Genomic DNA, 21,686 nt, shown 5'->3' on the forward strand with positions numbered 1-21,686 from the left:
GCTGCCTCATTCTTGTGGAGTGGTAGCCTTGCATAACTACCACTCAGGATAGGCATTGCCTCTACTTCTACACTATTCCACAACCATGGACACAATATAGCTGCCCAGATCACTACTGAAGATGGTAGGTAGGATAGAACAATCATTAGGGTTGTCTAGGGCATGGAAGGGAAGGTAGCAAGCATGGAAGGATTATGGTGCTGGAGGCCAGGCATAGGAGGTAGTGGCAGGGGGAGAAGAACAGAGATCAAAGGTGGTGGGAATGGCTTAGGGAGAGAAGAATTGGTTAAGGTTGAATCCTAGCCATCCATTTAGTGGATTGCAAGATTAATAAATAAACCTGTATATCTATGATGTCTAATATTTTTTCAATATATGGGAATAAAAATATTCTTATTATTTGGGGCTTCTAGCCAGACTTGGGCTGGGCTAGAGGTTGCTGAAACCTAGCTGAAAATCCATCTAGACCTTGTGTTTTAGGCTCCGACCTGACCTGAATCTACAAAAATTTGGCCCGAAGCCAGTCCTGAAGGCTGCTTGGCCCAGGTTTGCGGTCTTATAGTTAGACAATATGATTTCTTCTTCTGATCTAACATGTCAGCATGATGATTAAAAGTTTTATGATAGAGAAATGCCACTTTAGCATTCAGTCTTGGTGCATTATGGACTGTAATTGTTGTGCTTATGTGACTCTAATATATTTAACAGGCTCGTGAGGCTGCCATGACTGTGCAAGGAAAGATGGTTGACTTCCAGCGGAAGAAAAGCAAAGGTCTTGTGTTCTTATATTCATTATGTTTTGTTCTTAGTCCTACACTATAAGCTGAACTTGGAATATAACTGTTTGTGTTTTTTCTTTGATTACATTGCTACTGAAACCACTGTCAAGATCTTAAAAGTGGAACTTAATAATGTATGTTTGCTCATTCATGTATAATTGTTAATCTTTTTTGTTTAACAATTATGAAATTTTGCATCTTTCCTTAGTAGTTATCATTTATATCACCCTGTTTATATAAATTAGAAAATAATGGGTCATGAATCATGATCATCATCAGAATGGGCTTTCATTTGTTGAGAAGGCCTATTGTCTTCAAAATGGCTTTTGTGCTAGAATCCAGTAGATGTCTTGGAACTTTATAAAAGAGGATCCTTAGTTATTTTATCGACAGGATTATCTTCTTTTGTATCTCTTTGCGCCTTCTCATATTTTCTTCCAACAAACACGCTGTGCATATTATTTGTTCTACTCATGGCTTGAAAAACTGCTGAAATGGGAAGGTACGACTGGCATTGTTCCATTTTGGCATGAAATTGGCATTGGTACAGGTGCCACGATGACGAAAGAGTGGTACTGGTATGTACCGGCCGTACCATTCTATACCGTGCATAGCAATGATATTGTACCATCCATACTGGTTCTGATAGGAAATGGTACAGGATTTGGTATCAGTATTTAAGATCTTGATTCTGTTTTGTAGGTCTGTCATTGTCCGTTGACAAATTCTAAAATTTGCACTTTTAAATCCCTTTACAATCTGGTGCTGTACTTTATTGGCAAAGCTTGTAGCGTGTTTTGTAAATTCTTCACTGTTCAAACTTCAAATATTCTGGTTCCCACAACATATGTGCTTTCTTATTAAGATATGTTTTGCATATCTTGCTAAGAGGATATTTCCACATAATTTTTCTCTTGTTGCTCGATCATACTTGAGACGTTTTTGTTGCTTCCATTTTTTTTGTAGAATTATTTGTTTGAGGAGTTTACTTTTCCACAATTCTGTGCTTTCTTTACTGAAGTCCTTTTCGGTCTTTCTTTTGTCTCAAACTGACATTATTGCATTTATAGACAGCATCATTTAAGGAATATGTTCGTGCTTGTTGTTAGTAAATGAATTTATGACAATGATAGGTTTAGATATGATTCTCTCTGTTGACTAATTGCCAATAGAAAATTGTGAGCCTCACTTTTAGTATTTCGTGTGCTTCTATTCTGAAATTTGTGTTTCTAATGCCAGTAATGCATCAAATTGTCATGACACACTAAATAAACTTTTGGTATTCTATACAACTGTTTTCTTGTATCGGTAGAATTCATTTCAGGTTTTCCTTGTCATTACAAGTATCTTGTCGAGCAAAAAAGAAGGCTCAATGCATTGTCCTTCAGTCATGAATCTGCATTGCATTAAATTCCTGTTTAGAAAAGTCCTTATGAAATCATTTAAACTTTATTGTAATTATTCTTCCCCTCTGTCCTCTTTTTCCTTTGCCATAATGAAGTTATTTGAGGTACTTTCATGGGTTTCCTGTAGCTTCTTCTGGCAAGCATTTTTTGCAATTTCTCAACTACCTCATTTTATAAATAAATGTACAAAGATGTATTTTTGATTTGTTTTGTTGTTTTCAGCTAGTTTGCGAAAGCTTGATGAGCAACCTGAATGGCTGAAAGGAGGTAAACTTCGTGATTATCAACTGGAGGGCTTGAATTTTCTTGTTAACAGGTATATTATCACTTCTTTTTGTTAGAATGTTCTCTTGCAGACCAGTCACTTCCAATGTTCTACTAGTTAGCCTCCTTCTAGAATGCTTAGACATGGCCATATTGTAGCACAGCTGGAGAAATGATACAAATGTCATCTTAGCTGATGAAATGGGTCTTGGTAAAACCGTTCAGTCGGTTTCTATGTTAGGCTTTCTTCAGGTATGTTCTTTGTTATCCCACAAATATGTTGTCTTCTGTGATCCCATTTTTTTGTTTTCTTTGATGTAGTCTGCCTGTTCTTGTTGCAGAATACTCAACAAATTCATGGTCCTTTTCTTGTTGTTGTACCACTCTCGACGTTGTCAAACTGGGCAAGAGAATTCAGAAAGTGGCTTCCTGAAATGAATATAGTGGTATATGTTGGAAATCGTGCTAGCAGAGAGGTAAGTCCTGTTTGCATAGTGCATTTTTTTAAGTTCTATGTACAGTAGATAGGGAAAATCATGGAAGAGTAGATATCTTGTAGTTAATAGTTAAATTTTATTAAAATAGTAACAAATTCAAGTAAAACAATGATATTTGAGAGTAGACAAACAATGATATTTGAGAACTAATTCCTAATATTTCCTTGAAAGTCAACCATCAACGTCTACGGAATGATGACAAACGCATGAGACAATTGTGTATTGGCCACTATGTTCCTAATTGTGATTGGTTCAATTAATAGTTGTCCTTGATCTATTATTTGTGTACAATTTGCAAGGCAAGAAAAGGGTGAGTTCTAATTTGAATCATGGAGAAATTTTGAACGATCTAGCTCTAGGATATCGAGTTAATTTAGAATATAATTAATGTGATTTATGCTTATGTATGTGGTGCCTTGTTACCTAATGCAACTTGATAAGATAATGATATAGTATGGTTATTAGGTGCAAGTAACTTTATGGTTTGGAATGTTAGATTGCAACATGAGTCATTTTGTATATGATTTGAGGTGGATTAATAGCAAAAGGTATATAACAGGAGATGAGGTATCATGAATAGCTATTCCAGGATTCATTGGCATGCATAATTGAGGATGCTTTATGCTGAAGGAATTTGGAGGAGGAAATACCTGAAACAACATAGGTAGAAGCCATGAGAAAGGACTTGGAAAAGCTTGCAATAACCCTATAGGTAGCCAAAAGCTTTGCAATGCTGGTTTTGGTACTCGTATCAGTACCTTGTTGGTATAGTGTTTGTATGTGTCAGTTCACGTACCAACACTTGGTATACTCCCCATACCTAGTATTATTTCAGTATTGCTATGGTACAATATGCCCAGTACTAGGCACTTTGTTTCGGTATGGCGAACCTTGGATAACCTTAATAGAAAAAAGCTAGGATGAGGGTCCTTGGACGCCACATAGTTGTGCCAAAGCTTGATGATTATGCTTATAGGGTATGAAGAACGGAGGAACTAAGGTGCTTCTTGCACCAGGCTTGTTTGTTAGCGGCTGGTGAGGCATGTGACGTATCATGCCATGTGCCAAAATGTAAGTCATATTGCACCCAAGCTCCTGTGCTGGTAATGACTTGGCAGCGCAGGTTTACAAAGGGTCAGGTGAGGCCTAAGGAAAGTTGGTTAAGAGTATGCGAAGGACAAAACAAAGCCAATAATAGCTAAGGATTTGCTCCTTTCGGCCCAAATGTCTGTATAGTTTGAAGCCTATCCAATAGAATAAGGATTTTCACTTATGGTTGGTTACTCATTTGCCTTCGGTGGATTTTTCTAGCCCAGGATTAAAGAGCCACACTACCACTTGTTGTGCCTGTAATGCCCATTGGGTAGCACTTAGCACAATATGTACAATTTTGTGTTGTGCTGATCACTTGGTTAACCACGCTGCGGAGCAGACGGCGAACAAAATGGGTCCATGCTTACTTTATTGGTCCATGTTGGGCTGTATTGGCATGTCTATTTTTATGTTATCCACCTAGGCATGCAAATGGGCTGGGTCAAGGTCAACTCAACCTGACCTATTGATGAACTAGACTGGGCTTGAATTTTGCCCGATCCAATTTTAACCAGAGACATGCAGCTCCAAGCCCGGTTTTGTCAGGAAAGGTTAAATTGCATTGTAGCCCAGCCTGTTCTGACCCAAGCTGGCTCTATGAGATTAAGGTTTCGTTTCTTGTTATACCAAAAAATCTTTACTTTCTTGGCCAATTTGGTTTAGCTAAGTGCAGATGATTCTGTCTCTTACAAGATTTATTTGACTTTTGATCTAATTCAAATTCAAACAAATACTATATATAACAAATAGTTATGTAGTTAGTATGCATACTTTATATGTATGTGTATACTATATATGTTTCATATATACTATACATAAATACACAGGCTGGGCAAAAGTCAGGACTGGTCAATGTTGATCCGTACCTGGCCTGAAACTGGTGCACGCTTAAAATGCGGAATCAGCCGAAACCCCAACAATGCTGAAAGTGTGTCTGGACCTAGCCCTTTTTTGGGGCTGGACCAATGGATTGGCTCGACCCATTTTCATCCCTCCGTCCACCAACATGGACCTTCATGGGGTGACACAGGATGGTACTCGAAAATAGTTGGTACGTAACCATGTATCATGCACCTTACATGGCAAGTTCTGCATAGTATGATATACAACCTCAGATCCATAAATTCCAGATGTGGTTCGCAGAAACTGTGATGTTCATTATATGTATTATTTCCTATTCAAGTTGGAAACTTAAACAAAAGAAAACCTAATATGGTTTTATGTTTCTGAAAATGATAAAGGAATCTCAAAGACTCAGATTGGGCCGATATACTCTTCCAAAGGCTAATGATAGTGTGTTGTTCTGTCTCACGGTGCGCATTTTTAAAGAGAGTAACAGGTTGTAGGATCTTATAGATACAATCACCTATATATCATAAATTCTTTCTTTTCTTTTTTCTTTGTCTAAAGTTTTGGATATGATGGTAGGCATATTAACCAGTCGTCTTCTTTTGTTTCCTTTTTAAGTCTTCGATCCTCTTTCTTCTATTTTCATTTGCCTATGGTTTCTCTGCAAATCAGCTGTTGACAAGTTTGATTAGATTTCTTATTTAAAGCATGACATGTATTCGTCCCAAAAGAATAAATAAAATCTATTAGAGACCCCTTTTTCTCATAATACATGGAAAACATAAAATTCTTTTTCCCCTCTCCCTCTCTCAATATCCTCTCTTTGGTAAATCCCTAAAGGTTGACAGGAAGGCCTAAAACCTTTGATTCCATTTATAATAATGAAAGCACCAGAAAGCTTTTCAAAACCATCTCTGTTGTCTGTGAGTGCCAGTTAAAAGGTCCTAAGATTGGATCCTAAACCTGGAAACCCTTGGAGAATTAACCTTCTCTTTTCTCCATAACCCTAATATTTGTACAATCTGCCTTGATTTTTGTTCTTCAACAGCAGGCCCAGAAAGACCTCAAATCTAATAGTTCCTCCTGTTTGGCCAACTATTGCTTTTACATGAAAAAAGTAGCTTATAATATGGTTAATCAATTAGATCACAAATGGATGTTAAGTTTGATGATGATTTTACAAACTAAATTTTAGGTAAATGTAGTTGACATGCACCGGAGGAGTGTTATGAAAGGCTTGTTTGGTTGCTTGTACTGAAGTATTGAGTAAATATAGTTGCATGGAGTTGGCACACCAACAAGCATCTATTGCAACAACTCCAGTTGCAAAGTGTACCTGTAGTTTTCCACTTGTGTTAGGCTACTGTAACTCAACAAATGGTCTTTTGCCTATTTGTTGTGTTTCAACATTCAAACCTTTTATTGTGGTTAAAGTACCTCTGACTGTAAGATACTATATACTTAGACTGCTGCACCAGAGAAAGGGGAGTTGCAATTCTTTGACAGGAAACAATACTTTAATCCATGCTCAGGCTTTTTTTGGATACTTTCCATCTCTCTCTCTGTGTGTGTGTGTTGGGGGGGGGGGGGGGGGCACGCATGCACACGCGCATTAGTATGCATGTGTCTTTTTGCACTTGTGTGCTGCAGATATTCAATGAAAGATATACCTATAAAATTTTTAATGAGAGACAAGAGAACCATCTAGAAGTGCGTGTTGGCTGACAAATGCATGTTTGTCTGTTGCACATCTCTGTTTGCACTTGTGTGCAGCAGATATTTGATGAAAGATATATCTATGGAATTTTGATAGGGGTAAGTATCTTCTATAAGTGGGTTTCTGCATTCTTTTTCAATAGTGGTAATGGCTAATGTGCCACCTAAGTCAGCTAAGGCCCTGACATTTGTTAGTCAAAACTCATTTTTATCCTATTCATGCCATGTTGGCCTAAGCTAGTTGTAAGATGGCTAACTTTGGGCTTTCTTGGCATTTCACTGAACCCTGACATGTGGGCTATTGGCCAAGGGATTGTAGTAAGCAGTGAAGCCCATCTGTCATTTTGGTGGACCGGCATGTCGGTAGCTCTGTCATCTGTCACATATAAGATATACGTCTGGTTTATACATGTTAGAAGGGGTCTTATGTACTTTATATGTCAAGTTATTAATCATAGAGTGCAGCCTATGTTTGGTAAGAACATTTCGGCATGTGTTGTTTGTACCATCAATGTTCCCTATCAATCTTAAAGCTTCATGTTTATAAATGTGGCGTCACATTTGTTAAATCCTGTGACTTGTGTATGATTTATCTTCTTTTTTGAAAGCAGATCTGTCAGCAATTTGAATTCTTTACAAACAAGAAGAGTGGCAGACATATAAAATTCAATACTTTGTTAACCACATACGAAGTGATATTAAAGGATAAAGCTGTGTTATCTAAGATTAAGTGGAACTACCTGATGGTTGATGAGGCTCATAGATTGAAGAATAGTGAAGCATCATTGTATACAACTCTTTCGGTGCGTCACCAGTCGTTTATGTCTTGATGAATTACCTTGGTTGCACTTTACATGCTACATTAATGTTAGAAATCTAGTCCAGAGTTACTTTATATAAATTGAATAAGTTTTATTTGGGCACAGGAATTCAGCACCAAAAACAAGCTTCTTATCACTGGTACCCCACTTCAGAACAGTGTTGAGGAGCTATGGTGATTTTTCTCTCTCTTGAAGTTCTTATGTATAATATAGTTAAGTTACAAATGCAGATGTAAGCTTTTCACAAAGTGTTTTTTTTTGTTTTGCTTACAAAACATGGTAGCCACTTTTTATGTGCTTTTCTAGAACTTTGTATGCGGGCCTTCTTCTAGGCTTCAAGTCTGTGTTTGGATGAAGAGAAGCACGGAAATAGATTTTGCTAGACCTTTATTAGACCTGACATAACTTGCAAGGACTGATGGTAGATGTAGAAAATAGAGATGTCATTATGTAGTTATCTTTCATGTTATATGTTGTCCTGCTAACCCCCTATTTTTATATCACCATGTTGATATTTTCATAGTTGTTTTCCAGATACACTTTATTGCCCTATTGCTTTCTTTTTTTCTTTTTTGCATTGAGTGTCGATCCACTCAGACTGCATGTTAATTTTGTATTATATGCCTTTTTTCATACAATTTCTTTGATTTCCTGTTATAACATGTTGGGGATTTGGCTTGAAGAGCTCAATGTCCATCTTGCTCCAAATATTTATAGATTTCATTCAACAACCTAATGACCCTGAATGGATATCTAGACCCAAACTATTGTTAAAGGATCATAAAGTAAAAGTTGAACTTGAATCCCTGAGAAAGCTAGTTTGGTAAAATTCCTTGAAAATTCTCATTGCAGTCATCTTTTATTACTTGCAAACTGTTGACAGAAGATTCAAGGTGCACTTGAGGTTCCAATATATGTAGCCATATTTACACTATATATGTCCACAGTGATAAAAAGCACCTAATATATTCTGCATCATCCTGTGGTACTCGATGGTCTTGTCCATAATATATGTAACCATATCTTGTCCATAATTTCAAATACCTTGAACTGTATTTATACTAGGCAGCTGTACTTATATGAAGATTCAACATCTTGATTATGTTGTGCAAGTTATTTCCTTTAAAAACATTGGCGATCTTCGGATGATCTATAATGACATCATGTATGATGACTTATCAACACCATGCAATGCTTTCAAATGAACTGCTTTTGCTACTTTGATTGTGGCTTCTGGGTGTCTTATGATTTGACCTTAAGATGAATTTATTTTCCTGTAGTGATCCTGGGCATTTTTTTTAATCTATTCAACAGTTGCCCAGACTAGGCAAGTGACATGACTTCATGGAGGGCTATTGTTATGTCAGGAGCATGTTGTAGAATGTTCTTGAATCTTGGATATGGCCTGCAATTTGAAGATTTTTGAGTTTGGTTGGAAGCAGATCATTTAGCTCTTTGCACCCACAATTAAACTTGGTAGTTGCAAAAGAAATATCTTGTAAATGAGATGAAAGACTAAGATGTTCCATCACACTGTTTACTGAGTGTGTGAACCGCTAGAGCCAAATAAGGACATTTTGTGCATAACTGTGGAAAAAGATCCATGCACTCAAAAGATCCATGCCATGTATTCCCAAAAATAGATCCATTGCATGTATGCTAAGGTTTGCGCGAATAATATTTATAAATGCTTTGATACTCACATGATATGAAAACCTTTATGGATTTCACTAAGTAGAGATTATTTTGTGTATATATTAAGATGGTCAGAGGATTGGTAGATTGATTATTTTCTCATAATTGACAGTCGTATTATATTAGTTTATTGTTTTTGTGCTTTATAATGTCTCGTTTTGTTGGCTTGCTATTTGTCCTATCTTATCTTTTGGAGCATTATCGTTCATTTTCCCATTTGCATCTTAAAATTGTTAATTGAGTTTCTCTTTGTTCTTATTGGTGACAGGGCCCTCCTACATTTCCTTGATCCTGTAAAGTTTAATAATAAGGATGATTTTGTTGAGAAATACAAGAACTTAAGTTCTTTCAATGAAATTGAGGTACATCATTTGATTTGTCACCTTGCATTCTCATTTCCTTGTGATTTATATTTATGTGAATGGAACAAGACTTCACATGCTGAAGTCTCATTTTTGTTGCTTTTAGCTTGCTAATCTTCATATGGAATTGAGGCCACACATTCTCCGAAGAGTCATAAAAGATGTTGAGAAGTCCTTGCCCCCCAAAATTGAGCGCATTCTTAGGGTAGAAATGTCTCCTCTTCAGAAACAGTAAGCCCTTTCATCAAATTATGATTAGTTGTAAATTTCATTTTCATCTCTAGGTGTGTAAACTTATGTTTGTGTTCACATTTTTCTAGGTATTACAAGTGGATTTTGGAGCGTAATTTCCACAATTTGAATAAAGGTGTTCGTGGGAATCAGGTATGTACTTTCATATCCCAAGATGATGTTTACTTTATTTTGGAGTGCTGAAGCCAGACTTTTGTTGTCTTATATGATCGAGTATTTTCTTGAACTTAGATGCAAGGTTGATATTTTTTGACAATTGATAAACATATTTTGCTTGTGTACTGGTAAGATGCTAGTATGACTGTGGTTCGGTTCCGGTATCTGGTACGGATGGCGTACCAACATTCGATATGCTAAAAAAATTTCGTATTGTACCATATAGACACTGTGCTAGTGCGGCACCGGTACGGGGTCCGGTATTGAGATAGCGAACTTTGGGATGCAATGCTATTATTAATTTTAATATGTCATATGCATTGAAACAAAATCATCTTCCTATTAGAAAGTTCTTCAAATATTCTGAAATCTTTCTATCAAATTCTTTTTCCAAGTTTTTACCAATGAAAATGCCACATTTCTATGAATTTCTGGTGCTCTAACAAGTCATGATTTTTTGTGAATGCCATGGAGTATTTTTTTTTAACCTTCTCGTAAGTTCTGTTTGTTCACTTTTCAATCTGTCATATGCTCAAATTCTTAAATAATTTCAAATCCCAAATCAATTATTATGGTAATGTAATAGGTGTACTTCATGTTTTCTTTGGTCTATATTGAGTGCTAAGATCCTTTTACAGATAATTGTCCTGAGATAAATCATATATAATCTAAGAGATCCCTCACTAGTTGAGGAAAAGCTTACAGTTTACAGTATATTTTATCAATAGGATGGTTGGATCGCCTGTTAAGGCCTTGTCTGTTGTATGACTGGGTCCTAACATTTCGTGAGCATGTTTTATGTTTCTTGAACTTGTTATAACTGAACTGGTGGGTTAATCACTAAACATATAGGAGGGAATCAGATACTTTTATTATTATTCATCAGAATTCGAGTATCCTTTGCCTTAAAATCAAGATTTAAAAATTATGAGAACCTCCAAAAAAAAAAATCTAGAAGTTTCTTTATTGGGTGCAGGCATGTGTTTGGCTCTTATAGCCATGGAAAACTTTGTAGTTAATAGAGCAAAAAAAATAAGGGGTGCATATAAATGAATAGAATATTTCTACTTTTTTTAACATACCAAATCTGTCTGTAGTATGGCAAGATATTATTCTGTATATATCTGTCATGTGTAACTGTAAGTTGGAGCTTGTATTTAATGTTGTAATAGCTAAAATGTTGATTTGGTACTTCTGTTTTTTAAAATCATGCAGGTTTCACTCTTGAATATTGTTGTTGAGTTGAAGAAATGCTGCAATCATCCTTTCTTGTTTGAAAGTGCGGATCATGGATATGGTGGAGATAACAGCACTAGAGATAGTAATAAAGTTGAGCGCATTGTTTTGAGCAGTGGGAAGCTAGTAATCCTTGACAAACTACTTATTAGGCTGCGGGAGACAAATCACCGTGTTTTAATTTTCTCTCAGGTTGGTTTGTTGCCTGTACTATGCATTCAAGAGCTCCATACCAAAATGTTGTATTTTATGCAAATTGTTTTGTAAATCTGCTAAGGACAGTGAATTTTTATGCTTCTTTTTTGTTCTAATTTGTCTGTTAAAACAAATTTGCCTTACATATTAGCTTGTGTTGAGTCTTTTCTGCAACATTTGTTGCTGAATGCTGATTTTACAATTATTATCTACTGAAGGAATCCAAAGCATGTTCTAGCCACTACAGGGCTTCTTGGATCCTGATGGCACTCGCTAGTTACAAATAATTTTGCAATATTTGCACCTGTATTTTCTTTCATTACTATTTTATCTTTCTATACATCTGATGATACGTACTTAGAAAGTCCAAGTTCATTATTGTTTGGACACTCTATCGGTGATGCCCTGGTAGTTGTGTATTGTCCAAGGGAATTGGATATTGCACAAATTTTTGCATAATTGTAAAGATTGCCCGTTATAAAATCTTTGGCAATAAAATAAACGGCCATAGATAATTTCATCAGTAACTATGATGCGAGTTCTGGCATTCTATGGATGCTTCAAAAATGTACCTGAAATTTGCATGTGCTGCTTTTTTTTTCTTCTTTTTGAGTAAAATGTGCTACTTATTGTTGATTTTGAGAGCCTTGAGGAAAGAGAGTCGAAGTTGTGTAGTTTGCTCTTCATCCTTTTAGTCATAGCAAGTTTGGACTTATACGGGGCGAGAGAGCGAGAGCGAGAGCGAGAGAGAGAGAGAGAGAGAGAGAGAGAGAGAGAGAGAGAGATGCACCTAAATGGTGGCATGTTTGGAGTTTGGAGAAAGAATATTGACACAACCTTCTAAGGTAGTTGGAGCACTTTGTAGGTTCTATGCAATACTTTCCTCTTGTTTCCTTCTAGATGAGTTGTTCTTTTGGAAATGGGAAAATATGGATGATTTTGCATTGCACATTTCATAACCTTGTCATTGCTTTGATCTATACCAAGGTTGGCCGAACTGATACTGAGACTTGTACCGGTTAGCATCCGGTACTGGTCGGTACCGGTTCGAACCGAGTCGAATTGACGGAACCGTTCGGTTCCTCCGATTCTGTTTAGTTCCGTTCGATCCTGGCCGGTTCCGGCTGGTTCCAAGCTAGAGCCAATCAGATTTCGACCCCCTAGGGGCCGAAACCGTTTTCTACTGCCGAACCGATCCTGTCCGACTGGATCGGCCGGTTCGGGTCGGTTTAGCTTTCCTTAATCTATACACATCATCAAGTTTATTTAGAAGGTAACAACCAGTAAGCTTATATTGCAGCGTGTTGGAGATAAAGCTAAAAGAAACTAGGATAGTTATGGGATGCACCTCTTTGATGTAATACTTGTCAGAATGTTTGTGATTTTGATATGAAAATGGAAAGATCAAACTAAATACCATCAAGTTCATTTTCTGCTCTGATTTCTATTGACTATAGTACTTTTTGCTACATTACAGCAATATGAAGAACAAACTTACAAAGTTATCAGAATGTTATGTCATAGCACTGACCTTTTGTTGTCATGAACATTATAGAAAAAACAAATTGGATAATATTCCTGTGAGTATGCTCTTTGTTAATTTTGGAGACGGCTTGCCTAGCATAGGCATATGACCAGAATTTAGCCTGATAGAATTTTCTTGTAGACAACTTTAATGTATTTGATGTATAGTAGGTTTATTTCTATTTTTGAAGAGTTAAAAAAAAGTATGTAATTATGTTATTTGTCTTGCTTGGCATGCAGATGGTTAGGATGTTGGACATACTTGCAGAGTATTTATCGCTTAGAGGATTCCAATTTCAGAGGCTTGATGGTAGTACAAGGGCTGATCTGCGCCAGCAGGCCATGGAGCATTTTAATGCACCTGGAAGTGATGATTTCTGTTTCCTTCTTTCAACACGTGCTGGTGGGCTGGGCATTAACCTTGCTACTGCAGATACTGTTATAATATTCGACTCAGACTGGAATCCTCAAAATGATTTGCAGGTTTGAAGTTTGGCAGCGTGACTATTTGTCTAGTTTGATACTTTTTTTCCCCTGTTATTAACTTTTTTATGAATTTCACATAGGCAGATTTTTAGCCAGCCAATTAACTACTAGTTTGATGATGTTCTTGAGATATGCATGCAGCATATTGACACAGTGTAGCCTTTTCAGTTGATCTTTAGTTTATTGTTTATAGGCAATGAGTAGAGCGCATAGGATAGGACAACAAGAAGTTGTCAACATCTACCGATTTGTTACTAGCAAAAGTGTGGAGGAGGATATCTTGGAGCGTGCTAAGAAAAAGATGGTAATATTGTTTTCTTTTTTTTTCAAGTAGTAAGTTTGCACAAAATGAAGTTTGTATATGAGCTTCTTAATTTATTCTTTTCATTTCAGGTTTTAGATCACCTGGTTATTCAGAAGCTAAATGCAGAGGGAAGACTTGAGAAGAAAGAGACGAAGAAAGGCAGTTCTATGTTTGACAAGGTGAATCACAATAATGTCTGTGCACTTAAACAGTTTGACAGATCTTTAGATACGCACACATACACACATGTTAATTGGGAACTAATCAAAATTTTTGTCCATGCACTCTGCTTGTTGTAGAATGAACTTTCTGCAATATTGAGGTTTGGAGCAGAGGAATTGTTTAAGGAAGACAAAACTGAGGAAGAGAGCAAAAGACGACTTGAAAGTTTGGATATTGATGAAATTCTTGAGAGAGCTGAAAAAGTTGAATCTAAGGGCACTGATGGGGAGCCAGGAAATGAATTGCTAAGTGCTTTCAAGGCAAGAAGTTAATATGAAAATTTAGAGCTTTTAAAGCTTTTTTTTCAAGCCTATTGTTAGACATGACACTGTTATTTGCTTATATTCTATTTTCGCCTTTTCTGTTGCATTACAGGTTGCCAATTTCTGCAGTGCTGAAGATGATGCAACATTTTGGAGTCGGTTGATACAACCAGAAGCTGTGGAACAAGCTGATGTATGAACTTGTGCCTTAACTGATATATCGTGTATCTAGTAGTAGTTGTTTACTGCAAAATTTTAAATCCTATAGGACGGAGGCGTCCTGGTTTTTCTATGGAACAAGATGTCCAGCTGTCCCGTCCCATCCCATCCCAACAGCAGTCTCGGTCATGCATCTCGATAGATATCGTCCATCTCTCTCCCCTACTTTTGTCCTTCTTTCCTTTCTTTTCTTTTTTTTCTCTTCTTTTTTTCTTTTTCTTTTTTCTTTCTTTTCTTATCCCTTCCTTTCCTTTTTTCCTTTTTCTTCTTCTTTCTTTCTCCTTTCTTCCTTCTTTCCTTCCTTTCTTTTTCTTCTCCTTTCCGTTCTTTCATCTTTCTTTGTCTTTCCTTCTACTTTTTCCTTTTCTTCATCTTTCTTTCCTTTCCTCTTTCTTCTCTCCCTGCATATGGGTTTCGGAGTTCCGACCCTATCCAGGTCCCATTTTCTCACTGGAATGGGATGGGATAGCTGGGACGCCCCCTGTCCTGGTAGGATGTGAAACCTTGGTTTACCTTGAATAAATTAGTTTGTAAACTGATCATGGGTGATTGTTGTTGAACTATTTCTGCTGTTTTCCGTGCTCCAGGAGGAATTGAATTTATTTGTATCATTTTTATGTCGGGCATGTTGTAGGAAGCATTAGCACCACGTGCTGCAAGAAATACGAGGAGCTATGCTGAAAATAACCAAGCTGAGAAAAGTACAAAACGGAAAAAGAGAGCCATTGAGCCTCGAGAAAAAGCTCAGAAGCGTTCAACCAGAGCTGCGGATGCTTCAGTCTATTCATTGCCAATGATTGAGGGAGCAACAGCTCTAGCAAGGGAGTGGTCCTTTGGAAATTTATCGAAGAAAGATGCTTCACATTTTGTCCGAGCGGTAAAGTATCACTTTCTTTTAGAAATCTTTAATTTTTTTTCTGAAAATCTATTGTACTCAGTTTAGAACTTGTTAGATCGTTTCAAATAATGCCATTATGAATATATGCAGTGAGTTTTTGATATGTATGTTCTATATGTGACAACGTACATCTGACAGTGTCCATATTGTTAGTTTATGTCTCTTGACATATACATTATTGAGTTTTTCGCATCTATTCATCATTCTTTCTTCCCAGTTCCATCATCTTCCATTGCACCCCTACTTCCCTGCTTCCCAGTGTCCCTCATCTCTTGAGCTCTACTCGATCATCCCATCTGCTCGGTGGCCCTTTAGTGTCCTGACATTGGTCCTTGGTCATCTGCACTTTTCTTCGACTCATTTAAACTCCCATCTTTTCTTCGTTGCCATTGTCTTCCACTCCATCCCTCTCCTCTCTCTCTCTTGCGACTCCCCTCTTTCACTCAGAAAAATGCCCACACACCAATATGAGGTTTGCTTAAAGATTCTTGGCCTGACAATACCTGTTTGTTCTGTTAGTGCCATATCATTCCACAGAGAAAACTGTATTTGGGATGCCCACAGGATGCCTGTTTGCTCAAGAAGTGGGTCATCCTGGCTGTCTTGATTGGTATAGTTTGGACTGGCTGGTTCACTAGCCGGGTCACCCGGTACCAGCTGGGACTGCCAAGTCCCTTGCAGAAAAGAGAGCTGTTGTTGGTTTTCTTTTCTCGTGTGTTCAGTCACGGAAGAGAGCTTAGAGAGGAAAAGGGAGAGAGGAATGGAGAGGAGAGAAAATGAGAGGATGTGATAGGATTATTGTGCATCTTTTGAGGTCGTCATCTTTTCCCTTTTTGCCATTTATTTGGCTAAAGTTTTAGAAAAAAAGGGGAAAATCATGCCAATATTTTCTTGTTTGGCATGAAATTCTGGTATGTTGCACGGTGGGGATCAACCTGCCCATTTAGGAGGCTCAAAAATCCTATTTAAGAGTCTAAAATGATCTTAATTTCTTTGACAACAAAAATTAAATAATAGACAATAAAAACAAAGCTGTTTGTTGGGATGCCAACCCATCTTGAATGTCGGGATGAAAGCGTCCTGGTACTGTACTGACTTGGGACTAGACCAAGATGGAAGCCAGGACTAAGTCTTGAATCCTCAGGCTTATTGCATACTTGTCCCCCCAAAGTTTCTAAATTTAAATATATGCCTTTTTTATCTGTTGTGCATATACTAGATATCCCTACCATCATGTTCTGTTTATTGCTGCTCGCTAAACAAAACTTCAGCAAGGAAAAAGTCTAACCTAAGTTGGGAAAGTGCAAAACTGTGCCTCCATTGACCTAGGAATTTGCATACCTCTGTGGCACAACATGACATTGGAGATTTTTTGATGAGGTATAAGTGAAATGGTAAGCTCAATGCTTTAGCTCTTAGTAATTGAATTCTAACATACAGATATGGCTGGTGAACTTTGCAAGGCATCACTATAAGAAATTCATGCCAGATATTTTAGATGCATGCTTGCAATTTGTACTTTTAATGAGGCAAATGTGTGGCAAGTCAAACTTTGGATGATATTTGTGCAGGGGGGACAAAAAGCTTGTAGATGTCTGTATTATGGAATTTTATTGATGTGGTTTTGGATAACTGAACACCTTGTTCCAGTGTTCAACACCAGCATCATAAATCACCGATAACCAATATCTAGGCAATATAGTTTGTTTCCATTCAGTTTTGGTTGACAGTGTGAATTTGTTTACATGGTTTATTTCTATATAATGTTTGACTAGGAAATCACTATTTTTTCTGAATTCACATCAGCAATGATCAATGTTTTACATTTCCATAGGATAGGGCCATCCCGGTTTCCCCGTGGAACAGGATATGCCATCGTCTTGCCCCCTCTTAACATTTGGGACTGGGGATATCCCATAACACACCAATTGTGATAGTGGAACGATGGCGTGACGGTCCTGTCACAATACTTTGGATAGTACCCTGTCTCGGCATCCCATGGGATGTCCCACGGGGGTTTGAAACCATACTAATGATTACTAACTGGTTCAGTGTTCTGAATGGCAGTGGATTGAAATAGAAGAAAGGATGAAAAGGAAGGGATGATAGAGTGGGAACAAGGTTCGCTGTACCGGTCGGTACTGAGCGTATCGTATCCGTATCGATGGATTTCGGTATTGGTACGCCAATGTCGGTATGTCTGGCGTACCGCATACCATACCGTATCGACACTCGGTATGCCTATACTAGTGCGGCACTGGTACGGGGTTCGGTATCGGTACGGCAAACCTTGGTGGGAAGTGGTGTTTCCAGTGGCAGACATGTATGGATGTGGTCCTCTGGCCACGCCACATGCTCTATGCACGACTATATATTGAGCCAGATTGTATATGGGTCGAATAGACTGCCCACTTAGCATTATCCGTCTTTATCTGCATAGGTGTGGTGGGTGGCTGGACTTGGGTTATGGTTAGGTTGGATGCAACTGGAGCGAACCTTGGTTGCAACTTGCAAGTATTGCTGACAATGTTAATTTGTTAAGATTGCTACAGTTATCGGTGTTAGATATTAGGTACTATCTTGCAAGAAGTTATTGTTAGTCATTATTAGCTTCATGACAATGTTTAATCATGTAAATTTAAATCCTTATGGAATTCTGATGCAGATATTGAGTCTAGATGTGGCGATAATGTCTCCATATTATATATATTCTTTTCTACGGTTGTCCCAAATATAACTATTTCTTATATTACTAGTGGAAGTCGTGAAGCTCTAGCTTAATGCCAAAAGGCTTTTGTCTGTTGTCTCACGAAGAGTTTGACTGTGTTGCCATACGTCCCTAATTTCTTAACATTAGGGGATGCTTTCTGTCAGTGTCAATGTTTGGACAACCATGAGTCTCGTGGATGCTTCATGTACCTTATCATACTAAATATTATCTCTTGATTCTATGTCATTCTTTTATCCCTGGTTATTTCCCCCAATTGTTATTACTCTTTGATCTGGTTATGTCCATCACCTAGGTAAGTTTCTGCAAAGTACAGTATGGTTATCGTCTTGCATATCTCAGATTTTATTTGGTTCACAATCCTCTCCAATCACTTTTCTACTCTTTTGAATGCATATTTTCAACTGTGATTTTTCCCCTTCAGCTTTTGTTGTATATTTAGAAAATATTAACTTTTTTATTAGTTTATTTTCCATGATTTAGTTGTGAGGCTAATAAGCTAGAATGTAAGGTCGTTGTTGATGTAAATTGAGCTATTCATCTGCTCCCTCATCTGCTTCGGCATCTCCCAGCATCTAACTGTGATTTTTTCTTTTTAATATATATAAGTTTTTTTTTTTTCATTTTTAACTTCCTTATAGGTCAAGCGGTTTGGAAACTCAAGCCAAATTGACTTAATCGTGGCTGAGGTTGGTGGTATAATTGAAACAGCTCCTCCTGAGGTCCAGATTGAGCTATTTGAGCTGTTGATTGATGGTTGTCAAGAAGCAGTTAGAAGAGGAAATATGGATGTGAAGGTTTGTCTCATAATATGTCAATGATGTGATGATGATTTTTCTCTCCTATGTGAAAATGAGATTAATAATTGGTTGCATTGCCTGTTTATTTAGTTTGCTTTTCTGGCGATATCTGTAGGGAACTCTTTTGGATTTTTTTGGTGTACCTGTAAAGGCATATGAAGTATTAGATCGTGTCGAAGAGCTTCAGCTTCTAGCAAAACGCATTGGACGATACAAAGATCCAGTTTCTCAATTTCGTTTGATAACACAACATAAAAGCCCACAGTGGTCAAAAAGCTGTGGTTGGAATTCAGGTAAATCTCGACTCCCTATTATATGCTTGTTATTCCAGTAAAATCCTGATGGTTATTCATCTTGTACTGATTAACTGTTATGTTTCTGTTCCAAATTTCATCAGTTGATGATGCAAGGTTGCTTCTTGGAATACACTATCATGGATATGGGAATTGGGAAAAGATAAGGTTGGACCCTAGGTTGGGTCTTACAAGGAAAATTGCTCCCGTAACTCTTGGGGAACGGGAAACTTTTTTACCCCGTGCTCCTAACTTAGATAATCGTGCTAGTGCTCTTCTAGCAAAGGTATGCTATTCTTCTAACTTGACTATAATCTTTTATATGGACATGGCCCTCATTTTAAGCAACGGTGTAGTATATTCTCCATTTATTTTTTCTTCACCTTTGGATAATTGTGCTAGTTGTTTGCTTGATTCGTTCTATTATGAGTTTCATCGGTAGAAATGTCTCTGCATAACTTTTTTCTCCATATCATGATGTTCCAGTTATATCATGCATGTTACTTGTAGGTGTTGTACACTTAATTGCTTATATGATCGTATGGCCTATCAAATGGATTGATTTGATGGCTTTCTATAATTCTGGAACTTCACCAACATAAATTGTTATGACATAATTTACTACATTTTTGTTGATGAACTGTTGAATGTCTTCCATCTTGTTTCAAGTTCCTGTAATTATTGTCTGGTAATGTTACAATTGATAAATTGCAGAGAATATACAGACCCATCGCAAGTAATTTTGTTTGCTTAGTCTCAGATTTCCTCATCTGGGCTTCAATGTAAGTTGGAAATAACCATTAGACCTCTGGTTCATCTATCGATAGCAGTTTTTAAGTTGAAGACGTCAAACACATTGATGACTTAATTTTTTTAAATAAAAAAAAAATTAAGTGAAGTCGGCAATGGGTTTGAAGACTTCAACTTAAAAAATCCAAAAATAAAAGGGCCCTCCTTCGTGCCTCTGTTTCGAATGAAACGTTCGAAACAAGGGCTCGGAGGTGGAGCCCCGCCTCTGAGTCTCTCCGGCCTTTGCCTCCTCTCGGAGGCTCCCTGGCTTCAGCCGGTCGGCCTTGACCGGCCTCTCTCTTCGCTCCTCTCCCTCTCCCTCCCTCCCTCCCTCTGTCTCTCTCTTTTCCTTTCGTTCTCCCTCTCCCCTGTTGTAGAAGATGTGTCGATATGGGCTTGGCATGGCACGACGCGGGCCCGTGCCGACTCGTCCTGCCGGGCAAGTGGTATAGCGCCTGGTACTGGTTTTGCCATTCTTGATTTAAAGCACTTATTGTGGATGGCTGATAATTGCTTGTACATGGCCTAGAACATATCCAAGTAGGTTGAAAGTTGGAGAGGAGTATGTGAAATGGCTTAGTCAAAATTTGGTGGGAACTTGTCCATTCATTTACTATGTTTGTGGACTTTTATTTAATGTCTGAATTAGACACATGTAAGGGTTTTTCAAAAAGCTATTATCAAAAAATCAATTCATTTGACTTTTCAAATAAAAAGAAGTGTTTGATATATTTGGCATTTGGTAGTCACATATTGTAGAACTACCTTTATGCATGGGCTTACCATTTTTGTAAGGAGCAATCTTACAGGAAGCTAAAAGTTAGTTTTTCCAGCTTCTCCTAAAAGCACTTTTTTGACTTCTTGTGAAGCAATTTTTAAATGATATCGCCAAAGAGCTAATGTTTTCAGGAAACACTTTTCTTTCTTTTAAGAGTTATAAAAGTACTTTTATTAAGAGAGAGAGAGAGTTTTTTTAAAAAAAATTCAAGAGTTCTTGTGGGACGTGATTTTGATATTGTTTGAGTACGATATATTAAAAGGTGAGAATCTTGTGTGTATACATGTATATTTCTATGTACTCTTTCTCAAATTTAAGGGGTCATAATATTTGCAATATTTTTCATCTGTAAACATGCAAAGATGGCTTTTCAATTTTGTGCATTGATTTGTTTCTCAAATTTGGTATGAAATGCAACAATATATTTGCTTTTATACATGTTAAAATGTGCAAGAAACCCATGTTTTTTAATTCTATTTTCATGAAAAGAATGACAGTCCCAGTTTGCCTTTTGAAGTTATTCTCTGATGTATAAATTTTATAGGTATGAACAAGATATAAAATGGTCGAAAAGCCATTGAAAAATAGAATTCCCCAAACCAGAAAGCTTATGAATCTTCTTAAGAACAATACAGAAGTGTGAGTTCAGTTCTGGGAACATGAATTTTACCAACCATATTTATCATTAAAGTTATTTAGAAGGAAGAAAAATTCATCCAGAAAATCTAGTGAAAATAAGTTATGCATCAAATTTGACCCCATTGGTCAGTTTCAGTTAGTTGCAGATATTCTAGAACCTTGGAATTTACTGGAACCAGCCCATAATTAATTAATCCAGAATGACTGTTATTGTCAGGTCAATATTTCTTTTTGGTCGGGCTTGGCGAAAGCCAAAATATTTTGGCTAGTGCTGCAATTTATACCATTGGTTCATTCTGAGTTTCGTAAGGCATTGTGTTAAAAGAGAATATACAGATTGCAGTTTTAGCAAATATAGTAAAAGAATGAGTTGAGTCTAGATTGACGGTCAAGACATGCTGTAATCATTTTTGATATTTTTGG

At 37.2% G+C, this 21,686-nt stretch overlaps 1 protein-coding gene across 5 annotated transcripts in view; it reads left to right on the forward strand.

The window, feature by feature from the left end:
• LOC103723392 (protein CHROMATIN REMODELING 5) overlaps window positions 1-21,686 on the forward strand; it is a 47,550-nt gene that overhangs the window by 19,775 nt on the left and 6,089 nt on the right. For 4 of the 5 annotated variants that reach the window (XM_088702858.2, XM_088702859.2, XM_088702860.2 and 1 more), the window contains 19 exons: window positions 709-772; window positions 2,408-2,501; window positions 2,614-2,701; window positions 2,791-2,925; window positions 7,215-7,406; window positions 7,530-7,597; window positions 9,388-9,481; window positions 9,588-9,712; window positions 9,802-9,865; window positions 11,105-11,317; window positions 13,085-13,327; window positions 13,524-13,634; window positions 13,724-13,813; window positions 13,934-14,116; window positions 14,232-14,312; window positions 14,973-15,215; window positions 18,606-18,761; window positions 18,880-19,057; window positions 19,162-19,343. In XM_088702858.2, the coding sequence (XP_088558984.2) occupies window positions 709-772; window positions 2,408-2,501; window positions 2,614-2,701; window positions 2,791-2,925; window positions 7,215-7,406; window positions 7,530-7,597; window positions 9,388-9,481; window positions 9,588-9,712; window positions 9,802-9,865; window positions 11,105-11,317; window positions 13,085-13,327; window positions 13,524-13,634; window positions 13,724-13,813; window positions 13,934-14,116; window positions 14,232-14,312; window positions 14,973-15,215; window positions 18,606-18,761; window positions 18,880-19,057; window positions 19,162-19,343 (2,604 nt within the window). Of the gene's footprint in view, window positions 1-708; window positions 773-2,407; window positions 2,502-2,613; window positions 2,702-2,790; window positions 2,926-7,214; window positions 7,407-7,529; window positions 7,598-9,387; window positions 9,482-9,587; window positions 9,713-9,801; window positions 9,866-11,104; window positions 11,318-13,084; window positions 13,328-13,523; window positions 13,635-13,723; window positions 13,814-13,933; window positions 14,117-14,231; window positions 14,313-14,972; window positions 15,216-18,605; window positions 18,762-18,854; window positions 19,058-19,161; window positions 19,344-21,686 lie in introns of those variants that run through there. The other variant, XM_088702862.2, reaches the window with a different exon arrangement.

The sequence above is a fragment of the Phoenix dactylifera genome, chromosome 8 (assembly GCF_051530095.1).
Source record: "Phoenix dactylifera cultivar Ajwa chromosome 8, Ajwa_hap1_PhDact_Kaust_v1.1, whole genome shotgun sequence".
NCBI lineage: Eukaryota > Viridiplantae > Streptophyta > Magnoliopsida > Arecales > Arecaceae > Phoenix > Phoenix dactylifera.